The 16,864-nt window shown below is 41.1% G+C and overlaps 1 protein-coding gene across 1 annotated transcript in view; it reads right to left on the bottom strand.

The window, feature by feature from the left end:
- ARHGEF25 (Rho guanine nucleotide exchange factor 25) overlaps positions 1 to 16,864 on the bottom strand; it is a 180,800-nt gene that overhangs the window by 37,722 nt on the left and 126,214 nt on the right. The window contains exon 3 of the mRNA XM_018569766.1: positions 8,417 to 8,515. Within this exon, the coding sequence (XP_018425268.1) occupies positions 8,417 to 8,515 (99 nt within the window). The remainder of the gene's footprint in view (positions 1 to 8,416; positions 8,516 to 16,864) is intronic.

Consider the following 16,864-nt stretch of genomic DNA (forward strand, 5'->3'; position numbering starts at 1 on the left):
GTTCGAATCCCGAATTATCGGACGACCGAAAATATCAGACGCTGCGGTCTGGAATCTGAGGGGTGCCGGGAGAGTGGAACTGAGCAAGCAGGGGTTCGTTACAATAACCTTTCCTCATTCTAACATAATCCAGAGACCCATTTTGGTTTCCAGTTGTGTCAAAAATTAGTTTATATTTTGCAGTCATGGTTCCAAAAAATTGCCACACACGTGCAGTAGCAGTGCTGATTCAATGTGCTGATATGTTACTTCCTGGTGGTCGGTTACCTCCCTTTCTGCCTGTGACCTCAAATCCTGGGGTGTTAATGTAAGTGAGAGTAAATGATAACGGGCATCTAATTGGATCCTATGATGAGTACACTTCAATTTATAATCCTAGTTGTAAAGTGCAATTGTATTTAAATACGTTTTTTTGTTTTTAATAAAGCGGTGAAGTGTTACAACCTGTGTAATGTTTTTATGGCTGTCTATGTCCCCACTAAAGAGACTCACACTCTGCTATGACAGAAATTGACTGGAAATGCAAAATTTTACAGTTGTCACCGAAACAGACATAAAAGTTGTTCAATATACCCCATGTGAAAAAACTGTTCCAGTGTCAACTAAGTGGGGATTCTTTCAGAACAGAATATGGAGGGAATTTCTCCAACAGGACAGAGACAGCAAAAAGAAAACTTGACAGGAGTTGTAACTGATCCCTACAGTTTTGCCTAGAGATCCACTACACGTCCCCCACTCAAAGGTGTAACATCCCAGAATAGTAGGGCTGTGGAAATTAAAGATTAATTTCTCGATTAATCGTAAAAAAATGTGATCGATTAAAATTATTTTGATCGCTAATGAAAACACTCACCTCTCCGCCGGCTTCCGGGAGTCCCGTCAGCGATCCGGTGACGTCACGGACATCGTCGTCACCGGACTCCTCCCCCCTCCCCCAAGTGGCTCCGTCGGCTAACGAAGGGAAGGGGGGAGGAGTCCGGTGACGTCAATGTCCGTGACGGCTAAAAGAAGGGAAGAGGAATCCGGTGACGTCGATGTCCGTGACATCACCGGACTCCTCCCCCCTCCGTTAGCCGACGGAGCCACTTGGGCCGGTGAGTTTGCCCAAGAAACTTTCTGCACGAGCGCCAGCCAAGGCATTGGCCTATACACATACAGCACAGCAATGAAGTAATAAAATTAATTAGTATCACACTAATCCAGAACGTTATTATTCTGAGTTGCCCCACTCAAGCGGCGGCCATATTGAGTGAGGCACGTGAGATTAATAACGTGCTGGATTAGTGTGATCCTAGTTCATTTTATTACTTCATTGCTGTGCTGTATGTGTATAGGCCAATGTAGTTGGATCTGTATGTGCCTTATAATTAATCGATTAATTAATTTAAAGAAATTTCGATTAATCGAACACGAAAATTTTAATCATTACCAGCCCTACAGAATAGCTGAGTGAATTTCTTACTACAGCATGTCTTCAAAAGTATTCTCCACCCATCTGTTAAATTCTCATTTCCTGATATCCTAATAAATTGTCTCTTGAAACAAGAGCAAAGAAAACATTGAAAACAGTTTTTCTGGTGTAGTTATCCTGCATCCTCCTCCTTACTGGTTTATTATTGGCTGCTAATTCTACCAATGAGTTCTTAGGTTCTTAGTTAAGATAGCCTATCAAATGCACCAAGTAGAAAGGGGTTCTGATGCCGAATCCTGCACTAAGTTAAGCAGGAATGACCTTCACTTGTTTCAAGAGTCAGATTTTACTGATGCAGGAATCATCTGTCACTGACTGGAGAATGTCATAATCAAAGCGACACTCACACCAAAATGGCCACTTATGATATCAAAGTGGAGCAGAGAGAGAGGGGAGAGAGAGAGAGCGAGAGAGAGAGCGTGGGAGAGAGAGCGAGGGAGAGAGAGAGAATATGAATGCACATATTCCAGGTGGTACCTAGAAAACATATGATGTTATTAAGGTGAACCTGTGCCCAGGTGTGATCATGTACACTAAGGCTTGGTTCACACTGAGCGTATTTTCACAGCTCATTCAGGGCAACAAAACACTTCCCCCCAAAAAAACCCATTCATTCTTATGGCCTGTACACACCTGAGCATTTTGTCCCAATAAGCAAAACGCCAGTAATCGTAAAAAGTACATGAACTTCAGCTTACAGCTAGTTTTGTCGCCATAGAGTCAACATGAAACGCTTGGGAACGTTTGTGCGCTTTTTTGCCATTTACATCAATGTGTCACAATCTGCTCATAAAAATGTGCAATGTAATGTACGCTAATTTGACCCGAGAAACCGATGTCGCCTAGGTGTGAATCAGGCCTAAAGCTATTTACATGATCTGAACAAACAATAAAAACACTTTAAAACAAGCCCTCAATCATCTCTGTATATCTAAGCATTGTAGAGAAATTAATTTTACAATTTCACAACACAGGCAGTAAAATCTTAGCTTTTTTTCTATTGAGAGCAGAATCTTTGGCAGTCTGCCAGCCATCTAATGTAAACAACCAGTGGGGGCTTCTAAGCTGTTAGAAACTCAATGAAGCCAGGATTAGAGTCTCTCTAGAGCCAGAGCCAGCTGTGCCCGCCTACTTCCCTGTCTATCACTCCAATGAGTGTTGGAGAAACAGAGAGAGGGGAGGGGGGAATCCCTGCGGGGAGCGGTCGTTGACAGTCACTACTCTCTGCAGGGAGAAGCTGTGAGCTGAGTGATCAGCGGTTTGTGATCGCTCAGTTCTCAAGCGGCTATAGAACCGGCTCACACTATTGGGAAGAGTACATTTTACTCTCCCAATGGTCCTCCTTTAAGGGGTGCACATTGTAACAGTGTTCAGAAACTGGCATATACTAATTCCTCTACTGTCATCATGGACTGAGTAGAGTGGGCCAATGGGCGCTCAAAGAAATAAACTGTGTGTAAAAAGTCTTGTTTGCACAAAATAGTCATGCACCCCTCCCTGCATCTACCTTTTCTGCACTGCACAACTCACTGATAAATTATTCTAAATGCTTGCTTTTTCATGTGCCATAACAGCAGCTTATAAGGATTAAACAAAAAATTACTTTTCACAAGTATTTTTTTTGCAGTGCTCCTCTGCACGGTGCTATAATTATTAGCCTGTGTAGTGAATACAATCGGCAGGATGTAAATGTACTGTGCTGTTTATCACTTGGTACCGTAACATAGAAAATGCTACACGGGACGTACAGCTTAATTGCCTCTTCCTTCCATATATTATTGATCAGCTGAAGAAATGCTGCCAGTGTAGACATTCTGGTAAAAAGCATCTATCAATGCCATAATAGCTTTCTTCAAACAAGCACAAGCTAAAAGCTCTGGGAATTGTGAAGCTAGCTTTTCCATAAAATTCAGTGTACAGCTCCCAGCCTGGCTGGTACCTAAGAAAACTGGGCACAAGTCAACAACTGACCAGCACAGCAAATATCACTAACACAAGTGGGAAGATTTATTAATAGCGTTGTAAGGCTTGCACCTGCTCTATTTACGCAGCTTTAGTTTTACATACTACATTTACTAAAGGGTATCTATAGCCAAAACTTTTTTCTTTATAGTTGTGAATAGAGTAGCGTTTTATTGCTGTCTGGGTTCCACTGAGGAGATTTATTTTCTATGTCTGTTTTGGTGGCCTTTGTCAGCGGGACAGAAAGTTACAGCTGTCTCTGGAAAAGGTGAGGGGAGATCTTCCAGGTAGGATAACTTCTTCCAGTGACATATGTCCAGTGACATATGCCCGCCATGAGGACCACCCTAAATGGACATGTGTCTGATCAGCCCGTGTGAAAGAGGCCTAAGGCCAGCCCCCAGTCTCCCAGTAACTCCCAGTTAATGAAACACATTTAAGAGTAAAATGCAAAAGCCCTAAGTGATTTTCTGTGAAAACTTCTCCCCACTGAACTCATCTTTATGTTTAACCATTTTTATTACTGTTCAATGTGGCTTTACAAAAAGGAAAACTCCTTACACAGATATAATGTATAAACAGTATTTCTTTTTTGGGTTTATGATCTTGAAACACCTGATTATGGCAACTATGCAATCATTAGAACCTCAGTATAGTCCTTGGTAACATATACACACTGAGAGACAATTAAAATGGTCATAGTGGAAAGATCTCAGGAAATCATATGTACCTCGTCTGCCAGTTAGATCTGATTTACCTGTGAAAGAGAGAAACTATCTTCGGTTTGTTTCCGGTAAACAGATCAACTGTGGCACAGCATGTGAAATATTTATAGTTGGTTTTGTTTTATATCATATATTTTTGTAACAAAAATACATAAGACCTATTTCTCAGTGTATAATCCCATAATTAAGACATATCTGAGTTGGAAAAAAAAATCAGGTTAAAAAAAAAGCAAAACAAACTGCCAGCACATCTAAAATAAAAGCACTTAAAGGCAGGTAAATGAGTTTGAATGATACCATTAAAAATCATTATATGCTTTTTGAAATGACCTATATATGCATATTTGTGTGCCAGTATGAATTTTTGTCTTAAACACCTTAGCTCACAAAGCTGAATACTTATCAGCATTCCAGAGATACGCCTAGTCAAACTGTCTCTGTCCTCTTCAGCTAGCCACATCAACCCAACTATAGCAAAGTAGCCTCTTTTTATGCATTTCTGCACTTTTAAAGCACACACGAGAATCATATTCACCTGTAATTTAAAGAGAAAGAATAAATACACTGCTTGGACCTTAGACGAAAATGGTAGACCCCCCCCCCCCCATAAAAAATGTAACTGTTAGTGCAAATAAAAAGTATCAGCGACGTAAGTATATAACTGTGTTGTTGCAAAAGAAAAAACACATGTCCCAAATTAATCAATTAACAAGTAAATTCAAAAATAAATTCATAATATATTCATAGTGTTTTTTTCAGGATCTATGAAAATGGCTCTTTTCCTCCCCCTATGTGCAGCACCAGACACTGTCAGGATGCCACAGCCAGATTTGTCATGGCAGGTCCCATCATTCCACATATCTGACCTATGTAAAATTAAGTATCTTAAAAAGGTGAAAACATTAGTGAAAGGTTAGGGATGGAATGTGGGATGTGCCAGAGACAGACTGTCTGCCTGGAATAAGTAGAGTATCTTACTGGCCTTGGACCTATACTGTGAATTATTAATGCACATATATTGAATCAGAGTAAAAAAAAAAAGCATAGAGGGGTTGTGTATGCGAGCAATCCCAGTCCCACTTTCACTTTGACATTTCACTGGTGAGCCCTGTATGGGTAATATTTCATCTGCGTCATTACAAATGCAAAAACAAACCCTTTCCTTACATAATCCAAGTAAGTTCCTTACATAATCAATAATTATAAAGTCCAAATTAGCCAGAACTTCTTTTTTGGAAAGAGTAAGGAAGAGTTCAAATCTCTTTAATTTTCTTATTGCTGTCTTGTGTCCTGATTGGGGATTGGAGAGATTTACACTTCACATGCTGGTGAGCAGAATAATAGAGATTTTCTCCAGCAGACAGCAGTAAAAAAAATAGGACCAACCCTTTAGCCCTGGTTCACACCTAGGCGTATTGCATATGCGCGTCTGTCGTGCGTTTTTTTAACCGTGATTCACGGTAAAAAAATCGCGCGACAAACGCGCGTTTCCGAGGGCTACTTGGCTGTATCCCAATGGAAACGCGCAACAAAAACGGCCCAAAGTAGTACATGTACCTTTTCAGGCGTGGGCCGTTTTGTAGCGTGTTAGGGACGGGCTGAAATACGCCAAGGTGTGAACCAGACCCATTGAATACAATGGGATTTAGATGTTTGAGCGTTTTGTAGAGCGTTCGTCGAGCGTAGAACGCGCTACAAAACCTTCAGGTTCATGAACGAGGTCTTATGCATTTAACTGAAACATGCATTTTTTGCAGTCTGTGCCTCCTATTGGATTCTACTCACTTCCGGATCTAGTGATTACATAGGATTCTAGATAATCAATGAAGGAACTCATCGCTATCCAGTAAACAATGCAACTGAGCTAAGATCAAAAAGTTCCCTTCCCAGTTTACCTTGATCTGACATCTGTGTAATCCCCAGTGAATGTAAGGGAAAATCTCCCCTAAAACACCAAAACAAACCTGAAGATTCTAAATTTTTTCATCCTATCCATAAATTTGACCGGGGAACAATACGTTTTACAATTCTTGACAGATTCCCCTTTGTATATTTGTTACTACAGGGGTGCCCATTAGGTAGATTGTGATCGACCAGTAGCTCTCAAAGCTGATGCTGGTAGATCACGAAGGGTGTGAATAACGGCCCCTTTATTCCATTTTGGTATATTTATTTAGCTGTGCACACATGATTACCTATTAGCCTGAGGCTGCTGAGCCAAGCTCCCTGATACCTTTCTGGTGGATACTGGTGGTTGAAGTGCTATGTATTACATCAAAGAATATTAGTTTACACAGCCTGTTGCAAAATAGAGCAAGGTGAGCCAGGAGAGAGAGCGGGGAGAGACAGCCAGGAGAGAGATGAAAGACAGCCAGGGGAGAGAACAAGGACAGCCAAGAGAGCGAAGAGAGACAGCCAGGGGAGAGAGAGAGCAAAGAGAGACAGCCAAGAGAGCGAGGAGAGACAGCCAGGAGAAAAAAACGAGGAATGACAGCCAGGAGAGCGAGCAGAGACAGCCAGGAGAACAAGGAAAGACAACCAGGAGAGAGAGAGCAAGGTTTTTTTTTCCATTGGTAGATCTCATGTAGCTCGTCATTTGAAAAGTAGATCTTAACACAAAAATTGTGGGCACCCCTGTGTTACTACAAAGCATTTATCATCCATCAACTGGATTCTGAAATAATCTGTAGAAGTAATGTAATATAGACGGGGGTCGGTTCAAACAAAAAGAAAAACCATCACTTCAAACATTCCATGGGTAAACTAGCTGCACAATCTCTCTCCAAGTCCTGGTCAATGAGGTTCACTGGTACCTTGAATATCTTTGCATTAAAGTTCAACCTCACTCTGCATGGATCTTCTCCAAATTCAAATGTTTATTTACAGTTAACATAACACATTGTGATACAAGAAACCCCACGGGGTCAGGCACAGCCACCATTATTCCCATTCCAGTTCCCAGCATCACACCAGTGCATGTTCTGAGAGGAAATGAGTGCTGCATTTGTAAATGCTGGGCTGCAGGCAATATGAGTTGCTATATATACTGCATGAAATATTCTCCACTAATTTTAATGCTGTTAAGGCCAATGAAGATACTATTTTTTTTACAACAAAACTGAATTTATCCATTAAGCTTTTTTGGCTGCGGGACTGTCTGTGACAAGCCCTATCCAAACATGTTTTCCTGTTCTGGCTGGACCCTACCCGAACATTATGCACAAACAGGTTTATTTACTACAGCATTGCTAAGAGCAATTACTGTGTATGAGCAGTGGAATTCAGGTTTTATCAGTTTAGAATAGTCATAGCAATGAAAGATAGTTGCTAATTGGCTGCTCTGGGTTACTGCATTTTCCTAATTGTTATTTGCCTAACAAAGCCCATCTCTTAGCAAATCCTTTATTCACTCTAAGAAGTTTTCCACTTAACCAGTTGACATCCGCGGTGTTAAACCCCCTTCCCATCCAGGCCAATTAGCCCCTTTCACTAAAAATCACAATAGTGTGCGCCTCTGCATGCTGCTATGAAATCACCTTGCATTATTAAACAAACATTTTGTGCTTCTATTTACAATAACTGTTTTTTCTTCTTCCTGGTTGAATGAGGCACTAGTGATGTAGCCCTGGCCTCACTGATGCATCCTGGGAAGGCTTCATCATCAGTGCTTGTCTGGGAAATCTCATCAGTAAAATGTAAAATCTTGGAAGATCTTAGGGGAAAGGCATTTCCCCCCTCAAAGGATGTGCACTGTCACGTATTCCAGGAGTAGTGATGAACCTGGGTTTGAGTGTGTCCAAGCCCATTAAAAAGTGTGACCACCACACCCCCTGCCCTGGCCCAATCAGTGATAGCAATTGCAGTGGGAGGTATTCCCTGCCTCTTGGTGAGGTATAGCTGGAATTGATTTCCATTGTTTTTGGAATGCAATGCAAGTCAAATGCAGCCTCAGAACTGTCATACACATTACCCTACTGAAGTAAATGGAAATCTACCTCCCTAATGCATGTCAAAAGGAGAAAAACGGCATCTGCCTACACAAGCCCAAAAGAAAAACTATGGAGGAGAGGAAGACAAAGAAGGATTTGGTTCTACAATAGTTTAGTAGGGAGTTATGCTTTATTCCCATACATCAAGTTTGTGATATATCTGGAATAATTTAAAAACCCAGTTCTGAGATGTACTTAATATGTAGCAAATGCAATAATAAAGTAACATTGACTAAAGAGGCATTTATCTTACAGTACTTGGTACACACCTTATTGTCGGGCTCTGTGTTTGCCCCCTGCAGCAGGTCACACAGGAAAGATATGTCAGGCAATTGATGTTTGTCAGGATTATCATGTTCTTTCCATTCCTAAAAAAGAAAAGGAGAAACACATTCAAGAAGCATTTTCTAATATAAAACAAAATATATAGTTGTTATACATGTATAGAAGGGCGGTAAAAGATGTACGTCTACTCTATATAGTCAGACGTTTGTGTATACAGTACCTGACAAACCCACATTTAAGAGCTTGATGGTCAATTCTTCCAAAACCATGAACATAAATACAGAGCTGGCCCTTCCTTTGCAGATATAACACTCTCTGCTCTATTGGAAAGGCTTTCCACAAGATTTTGTAGTGTGTCTGTGGGAATTTGTGCCAAAAGAACCTGTGAGATGTTAGATGAGAAGACCTGGCTCCTAATTGTTTCAATTCATCCCTCCATATACTTTTGGTCATATAGTGTGTGTATAGCTGGGTTCACACCTAGGCGTATCGAATGCGCGCGTCTGTCGCGCGTTTTGTGACACGCGCTTTGACTGCGATTCGCGGTAAAAAACGGGCGACAAACGCGCGTTTCCGAGGGCTACTTGGCTGTATCCCAATGGAAACGCGCGACAAAAACGCTCCAAAGAAGCTCCTGTACTTCTTTGGGCGTAGGGCGTTTTGCAGCGCGTTCATACGGCCTGTAATACGCCCAGGTGTGAACCATACCCATAGGAGATATCGGGTTTCGGTGTTTGAGCATTTTGCAGAGCGTTCAAACGCGCTACAAAACGCCCAGGTGTGAACCAGGCCTAAGTGAAAATGTCCAAATTGGGCCTAATTAGCCATTTTCCTTCCCGATGTCATGTGACTCGTTAGTGTTACAAGGTCTCAGGTGTGAATGGGGAGCAAGTGTGTTAAATTTGGTGTTATCGCTCTCACTCTCTCATACTGGCCACTGGAAGTTAAACATGGCACCTCATGGCAAAGAACTCTGAGGATCTGAAAAAAAGAATTGTTGCTCTACATAAAGATGGCCTAGGCTATAAGAAGATTGCCAAGACCCTCAAACTGAGCTGCAGCACGGTGGCCAAGACCATACAGCATTTTAACAGGACAGGTTCCACTCAGAACAGGCCTCACCATGGTCGACCAAAGAAGTTGAGTGCACATGCTCAGCGTCATATCCAGAGGTTGCCTTTGGGAAATAGACGTATGAGTGCTGCCAGCATTGCTGCAGAGGTTGAAGGGGTCAGCCTGTCAGTGCTCAGACCATACGCCGCACACTGCAATAAATTGGTCTGCATGGCTGTCGTCCCAGAAGGAAGCCACTTCTAAAGATGATGCACAGGAAAGCCTGCAAACAGTTTGCTGAAGACTAAGGACATGGATTACTGGAACCATGTCCTGTGGTCTGATGAGACCAACATAAACTTATTTGGTTCAGATAGTGTCAAGCGTCTGGGGCGGCAACCAGGTGAGAAGTACAAAGACAAGTGTGTCTTGCCTACAGTCAAGCATGGTTGTGGGAGTGTCATGGTCTGGGGCTACATGAGTGCTGCCACCACTGGTGAGCTACAGTTCATTGAGGGAACCATAATTGCCAACATGTACTGTGACATACTGAAGCAAAGCATGATCCCCTCCCTTTGGAGACTGGGCCACAGGGCAGTATTCCAACATGATAATTACCCCAAACACACCTCCAAGATGACCACTGCCTTGCTAAAGAAGCTGAGGGTAAAGGTGATAGACTGGTCAAGCATGTCTCCAGACCTAAACCCTATTGAGCATCTGTGGGGCATCCTCAAACGGAAGGTAGGTCTTCTCATCTAACATCTCACAGGTTCTTTTGGCACAAATTCCCACAGACACACTACAAAATCTTATGGAAAGCCTATATATATATTAATATGGTGTATTTTTTCTAAATTTTGTAAAACACTTTATCCTCACTACAGACGGTTAGCAAGGAGAAAGGATTATCTCCTGCCATTAGGATAGTTCATGACCCTAAAAACAGCTTTTCAGACTCTGTTAGTTCAGACAGACTACCTAATCTATATTGCCCTGTAGATGAACCGGCCCCTCATACCTATGAGGCCTCTTATTGCTCATTTCTTTTTTTTTAACAAGTCTGTTTTTTACATAGCAATATCCCTGCTGGCTACCTAAACATGTAGAAATGCCAGACTAGGGAATAATTATTCTACAATAAGGAAGTGATTATCAGAAAAGAAAAATGTTTCAATGCAAAGACTATGTAAGAACCTTCAAGATGACATTCTATATATAGTAGAAATGGGAAAAACAAATCTTCATTTTTCTCCTATTACTTACACTGAAGCTAGGTATAAACAAGGCATTTTATGCAAGACAGCATTGATATACTGTATATACTTTGCACGGAAACTAACCATTTGTTTATAAGTGATTCTAGCCTCCCAGCATCCTTTTGTTGACCCAACACATATATATCTATTGTATTGGCACAAAGTACCGATACTTGTCCAAATACTCACATATACAATTACTGATGCATTTTTGTTTATTGTCATGTGACAGTTTTTCTTAAACAATACAAACGAATGATTGCAGGACATTGGTGGAGCGCCAGGGCCAAGTCCCGGCTGCAACCGCTTCAACCCTGGTAGTTCTCGTGAAAATGCCAAGAATTGGCACTGGTATCTGAACATCCCTACTATCCACTTTATCATCTGTCTTTGGTTTTCTGAGGCTATCTGTAAAGTTAGCTATACTCATTATGTTATTCAAAAGATTCCAGTGTAATGATCCACTCTCCCACTGCCCATCTATGCACCTATTGGAGGACACCGGCCAGGCACCACTAAAATGTGTCCTATCGTGATAGGAACACACCAATGATCAAAAATCCCACTGTCAATGGCTTGTATCCGGAGATAATCTGTCAGGGGTGTCTGCCAGTACCCAAAGAGATGATAATAATCACTTTTAAAGTGCTCTGTAATGGCATGAAATGTAAAATGTTCATAAGTGATCATTGCTCAGTAAATCATAATAACTGCATCAGATTAATCATCACAATTGTGTAAAGATTTTATGTATAGGAAAAATGTATGCTACGTACTTATTCTTCTCATCTGCCTTTTTTGGCTTCTAGAATGAAAGACTGCTTTTCCTGACACGCCACAAGGATTTCTTGACATGCTGGCTGCTGGTAGAACAGTACTCCCTGTCGTAAATGTGGCTGCTATCTGACATTAATCCGATTATATGGTCTTGTTTACTTGTTTTAGCTAACGCCTTCCCAATAGCATTTAGCAGCGAATGATACAGACAGAAAGGGATGGACAAACAAGAGGTTGTGTTGTAGCGTAAACCACAACAATTGTTCTCTCATACTCATAATGTACATCCTGATATCACATTGGAACTTGAGTAAAAGCAATTGTTCTATTTCAGTGCTGTGGAAATAGGATGTGTGAAATCTATGAAGAAATTGTATTTTATAGGGCTGGTCCCATACAAAACCTAACGTTTCTATGCAGTGGAAAATTGAAAACAAAACCCAATTCACATCCACTAAACCACATTCCAAGTGCCTGCTGGGAGACCAGGTTTATTCTAGGGAAACTAGTCAACACAAGTGCGTAAAGGGATATGCTGTTACCCTGTAGAAAAAACGATGCCAGCTTCTCAAAATTTTGGAACACGGAAATTTACATAAGCCCTATCCATGACATGCCCCCTACCATTCTGTGAACACGTTCTTTATTGTCCAATGTATCAAAGAATGGTAAATTGTTAAAGTATCTGGTACCTTAACCTCCCTGGCGGTATGATTATTATTTGTTGTTTTATATTCTAGGCCTGTAATTCTTAGTAAATCTTAGGAATAACTCACCTAAATCTGTCCAAATAAGAGTCCAGTAGACATCCCGGGTATAATAAAGTTTAATTAAGACCATAGAACCTCTCTACTCTTCTCATTAACATAGGGGAGACGTGTTGTGTAGTTCACAGAAGTGCATTGGGATCAACAGGCATTTTTTGCACTTGCCAAATATAACAATACACATATGATAATATAGCTAACAGAGCAAAAGGGGAAACTCCAAGTTCATAGTAAAGGTTTACATACACTTTAATCCTTGACTCAGGTATCCAAACATAATAAAAAGCTGACCGCAACTGAAAAGGCTGACGCCTACCCAAAGCTGAGCATACGTTCAGTTTTAACTAATACTCCTCTACATAATCAAAATTACATTTTATATTAATATCTGAATGAGCAATGAAACCTTTACAATTCACTTAATTGAATTGCATTCCTATTTTCTTGCCGCTGTAATTACACTTCATGGATGCTTGAATCCTTTTTTTGAAGAGAAGCACTAAATCACTGACTCTGTCTGGCTGTAGCTGAACGTATATAGTATCAGCTTCTCATCAGAGCCTCTGAGCCAAATCCTCCAGGCAGACAAGGTGATTGAAGGAATATTTGGTAACACAGCGAGACATGAGAAGACCTGACAAGAAGGGGCTTCTGGGCTTTGCAGCCAATCTGATCTGGAGAGCCGGGATTTCATAAAACAACATGAAATGTGGAAAATATTTGCTTTCACATGTACGCTACTGAAGAATAAAAGGGAAGTGGTAAAAATATGGAATAAATAACTATAGCATGGCAATAGTCAGGGAGAATGACAGGAGAGGCTCTCTCTCCAGATGAATAATGTATTGTGGAAGCTGTGGGGTCTTCCGCAAGCTGTGAATCATTACACTGAAGGATTAGTACTCTGTATTGTTACATTCACGTCACATACAGCTTATTCTGAAATCTAAAGAGTATGAACTGTCGTTCCGATTCACCTTTTATGCAGCTTTGTTTATCGAGTGTTTTTAAAAATCGTTGTATGCTGAACCATGCAGCAATGCCATATGCATCACCTGCATGTATTGTCCAGCCATTCCAAACTGACATACAGGAATAATCTGCCTATATATGAGTAAATATCTCATTCATTTTAGCAGAGAATGAGAGAACCGAGTAATGTAGTCCCAGTTATCTTCTTGATTTGTGCATTTTTTAAGGCTGTACTCCAGGAAGATATAAAGGCCACACATTATTGCAGCTCTATAGTCATTAATACATCATTAAATATTCATATTTTTAAATACAAGCAGTGTATCTACATGAATCTGACTTAGTGCCAGCCTCTTATAGTCCACTGTACGGCAGATCTCAAGCTGGTAGAGGCATATGAGGAGGAAATCATTTGGTCTTCCGCAGAGGTCCGGCCCTCCAGCTGTTGTGGAACTACAAGTCCCATGAGGCATTGCAAGACTGACAGTCACAGGCATGACTCCCAGAGGCATGTTGGGATTTGTAGTTAAAGTACAGCTGGAGGACTGGAGTTGTCCACCCCGGTCTTCAGTGTTCTTTTGCTCACAAGGGACTTGTTGATAAGAGGAGAATGCAGAGTGACAGAGAGATGATCTCATGAGCCTACTACTTATCATTTTACTGTCCAGTCTTAGGCTGGACTGGACCTGAAATTGTTACTTAAAGGGTATCTATGGTCAAAAACGATTTCTATATTGAATTTCCATAAGCTCTATCTAAGTCCTAATACCCATATCGATCTAAAACAGCCTTTCCCAACCAGGGTGGCTTCTAACTTTGTCAGGGGTACCTTCAAATGTTTTACTAATGGAGGCTCCTCATGTATACGGGGACTTCTGCTGTAAAAAGGGGCTCCTGATGTGAAAGGAGGGACTCTAATGTAAAGGGGGTAACGCCACAACAATTTTAAGGATTCGCGCCTTAAAATCCATACCAGACCTCTGTCTATCCTGTCTATCTAAGGGGGGAGGCACACGTTTTTTTACATTCACGTTTTTTATATTGGAAACGGGGGTGTCTTAAAATGTTGCACACTTTTAATAGGTGCCATGACTAAAAAAAGCTTGAGAAACGCTGATCTAAAATTTTGTAAACTTACTTATTTAAGGTGCCCATAGGATGTACTTCCTCAATGCTCTGACACAATTTCACTCAGCTCTGTGAATATGCACTTACGTGCATCACATCTCTCACAAAGCCTGTAACATTTTGTAGCGCGGTAAACGCTCTACGAACGCTCTACAAAACGCTCAAACATGAAAATCCCATTGTTTTCTATGGGTATGGTTCACACCGTATTGCCGTATTTCAGCCCGTCTGAACGCGCTACAAAACAGCCTAGGCCTGAAAAGGTACATGAGCTTCTTTGCTGCGTTTTTGTCGCGCGTTTCCATTGGGATACAGCCAAGTAGCCCTCGGAAACGTGCGTTTGTCATGCATTTTTTTTACCGCGAATCGCGGTAAAAACGCACGTCACGAAACGCGCGACAAACGCGCATATTTGATACGCCTAGGTGTGAACAGAGCCTAAATGTACAAAGGTTGCATGGTCAGAATGTGCATGTATAGTAAGTGTAATCCTTTCCCACTCTGTCCAAAACTAAGAAAAAAATGTAAGTTTCCTATTCACACAGCATACTTAAAATATGTTTTTTTTAAATAATATTTCGTACCTTTTAAATGTTTTTTTGGTAGCAGGCAATATGGCTGAATCCAAGTTTTTCTCAGCACCATCACAGTGATTTATCCTCATAGAAAGACTTCGGACGGAAATTTGAGGATTTTGTTTCTCTAATGAACTTCATTAACATACAATGTACAAGCCAGAGTTGTAATCCTTTAACCCTTTGTTGGGACAGGCCAAGTACAAATCAACTTTACAAATTATAATGAACTAACCCCTCACCACTTACAACCCCTACTAACATTACAAAGAAGGAGGAACAAAAGGACATTTTAACCCTTAAGAATCCAATAAACCTTAACCCAAGAAAAAGCTATTTAAACTGCAAAAAGCATTTTTTAAATATTTATGCTATGTGAATTGGAACATGTAACAAATATAAAATAGGCGTTATCCCAATTTGGCTGCGAAAGTGGAAATACACATTAAACCACAAAACAAAAGTATTTTATGCCAGACAGGTCAAAGTGATTGGGTGGCTCTACAGACACTTGCATCACTTTAACATTAAAGCGCCAAGACCGCTGAACAAAGAAAAAACAAGCTCATGGCTGCTGCTGCAGTTGTGAGCTTGTTTTAACCACTTTAGGGCTGGATATAGGGCCTACGTTCAGAATCCTGAAATGGTTCATTACGTGTGTTTCCAGCTCATTCTATGGGTTACAAAACACCTTCCCTTATGTAATGGAGAAGAGAAGGGGAGTGTTCTGTAGTCCTGTCCTAGGGAGTCAATTCTGCTTCTCCATAGATTCAGTACAGTAAATATGTGTTGCCATCCTAGGACAGGAAGTGTGTTACTGGCAGGATCACCAAATGAAAATAATGGAAAAAAGCCTGAAAAACAAGAAAACAAATGCAACTAGGGATCGGTAGGCTGTCATATATTATATTTTTGTCATTGAGTTTAAATATGGTTTAAATCCAGCAGAGGAAAAATCCCCTCCCCTGCCTGTCAGAACTGAGCTGTGTGGCCGAGCTGTGTAAAACTCAAGACTGGATGGCCAGAAATACAAATCCTTTGGCAGGTATAAGCTTCCTTATACGCATTTCATCTGTGTATTTAGCTGTTTCTTGGAGTTCAGCTATAAACATGTGCCATTAAAAGCTCCCCCCCCACACTTCTGTGGAAAAAACAGCTTGATGCTTCAAGAGAAATTCCACTTCAGTTGTTTTAAAAAAATACAGAAGTGCCAGAGCTAATGCAATGAGATACATATGCCAGTAACTAAACTTAGCTGTAAAAACATGAATTATACCCGGGAGGAGTGACAGCATTTGTATTATTATCTGCTGCCTTCAACCCGTCACTGGCTGCTAGTCGCCATGTATGCTGTATACTATGGGGGTTATTCACAAAGCTGCCGAAGACAGCCAAGTAAATTACCGAGCCGAAGTGAAGTGAGCCGAACAACGTTCGGCTATTCACTCCTGCTCAATACGGCTGATTTCAGTCGTACATCAGCTGCTTTTGACTGCACTTCGATCAGCCGAACATGCACTGCATGCTCGGCTCAGCCAAAGTGCAGAAGGACTTCGACTCAGCCGATCCAACACCTGGAAGCTCTGGCAGCTCACCCACTGCCGTTCGACCCCTATTCTCATAGGGACCGTAAGGCAGTGAGTGAGTAGCCCAATGCCACCAAGCGGCATGCAGCTCGGCTATTCTGCTCAGTACCTCTGTGGTACCGAGCAGAATAGCAAAGAGTGAAAAAAGTAGAAAAAAAAGTTGAATAAATATTTTTTTAAAATGTAAATAAATATTACATTTTTAAAAAAAAATATTTTTGGGAAAAAAAATTAGGGCTGATCTAGCAGTGACAGCTAGCTTCGACCCAACTGCTTCCTATTGGCTGGCACCTGCTAGAGTCTTCTAGCAGGTCC

Source organism: Nanorana parkeri, unplaced genomic scaffold, assembly GCF_000935625.1.
Source record: "Nanorana parkeri isolate BGI_ZX_2015 unplaced genomic scaffold, ASM93562v1 scaffold35, whole genome shotgun sequence".
Classification (NCBI taxonomy): domain Eukaryota; kingdom Metazoa; phylum Chordata; class Amphibia; order Anura; family Dicroglossidae; genus Nanorana; species Nanorana parkeri.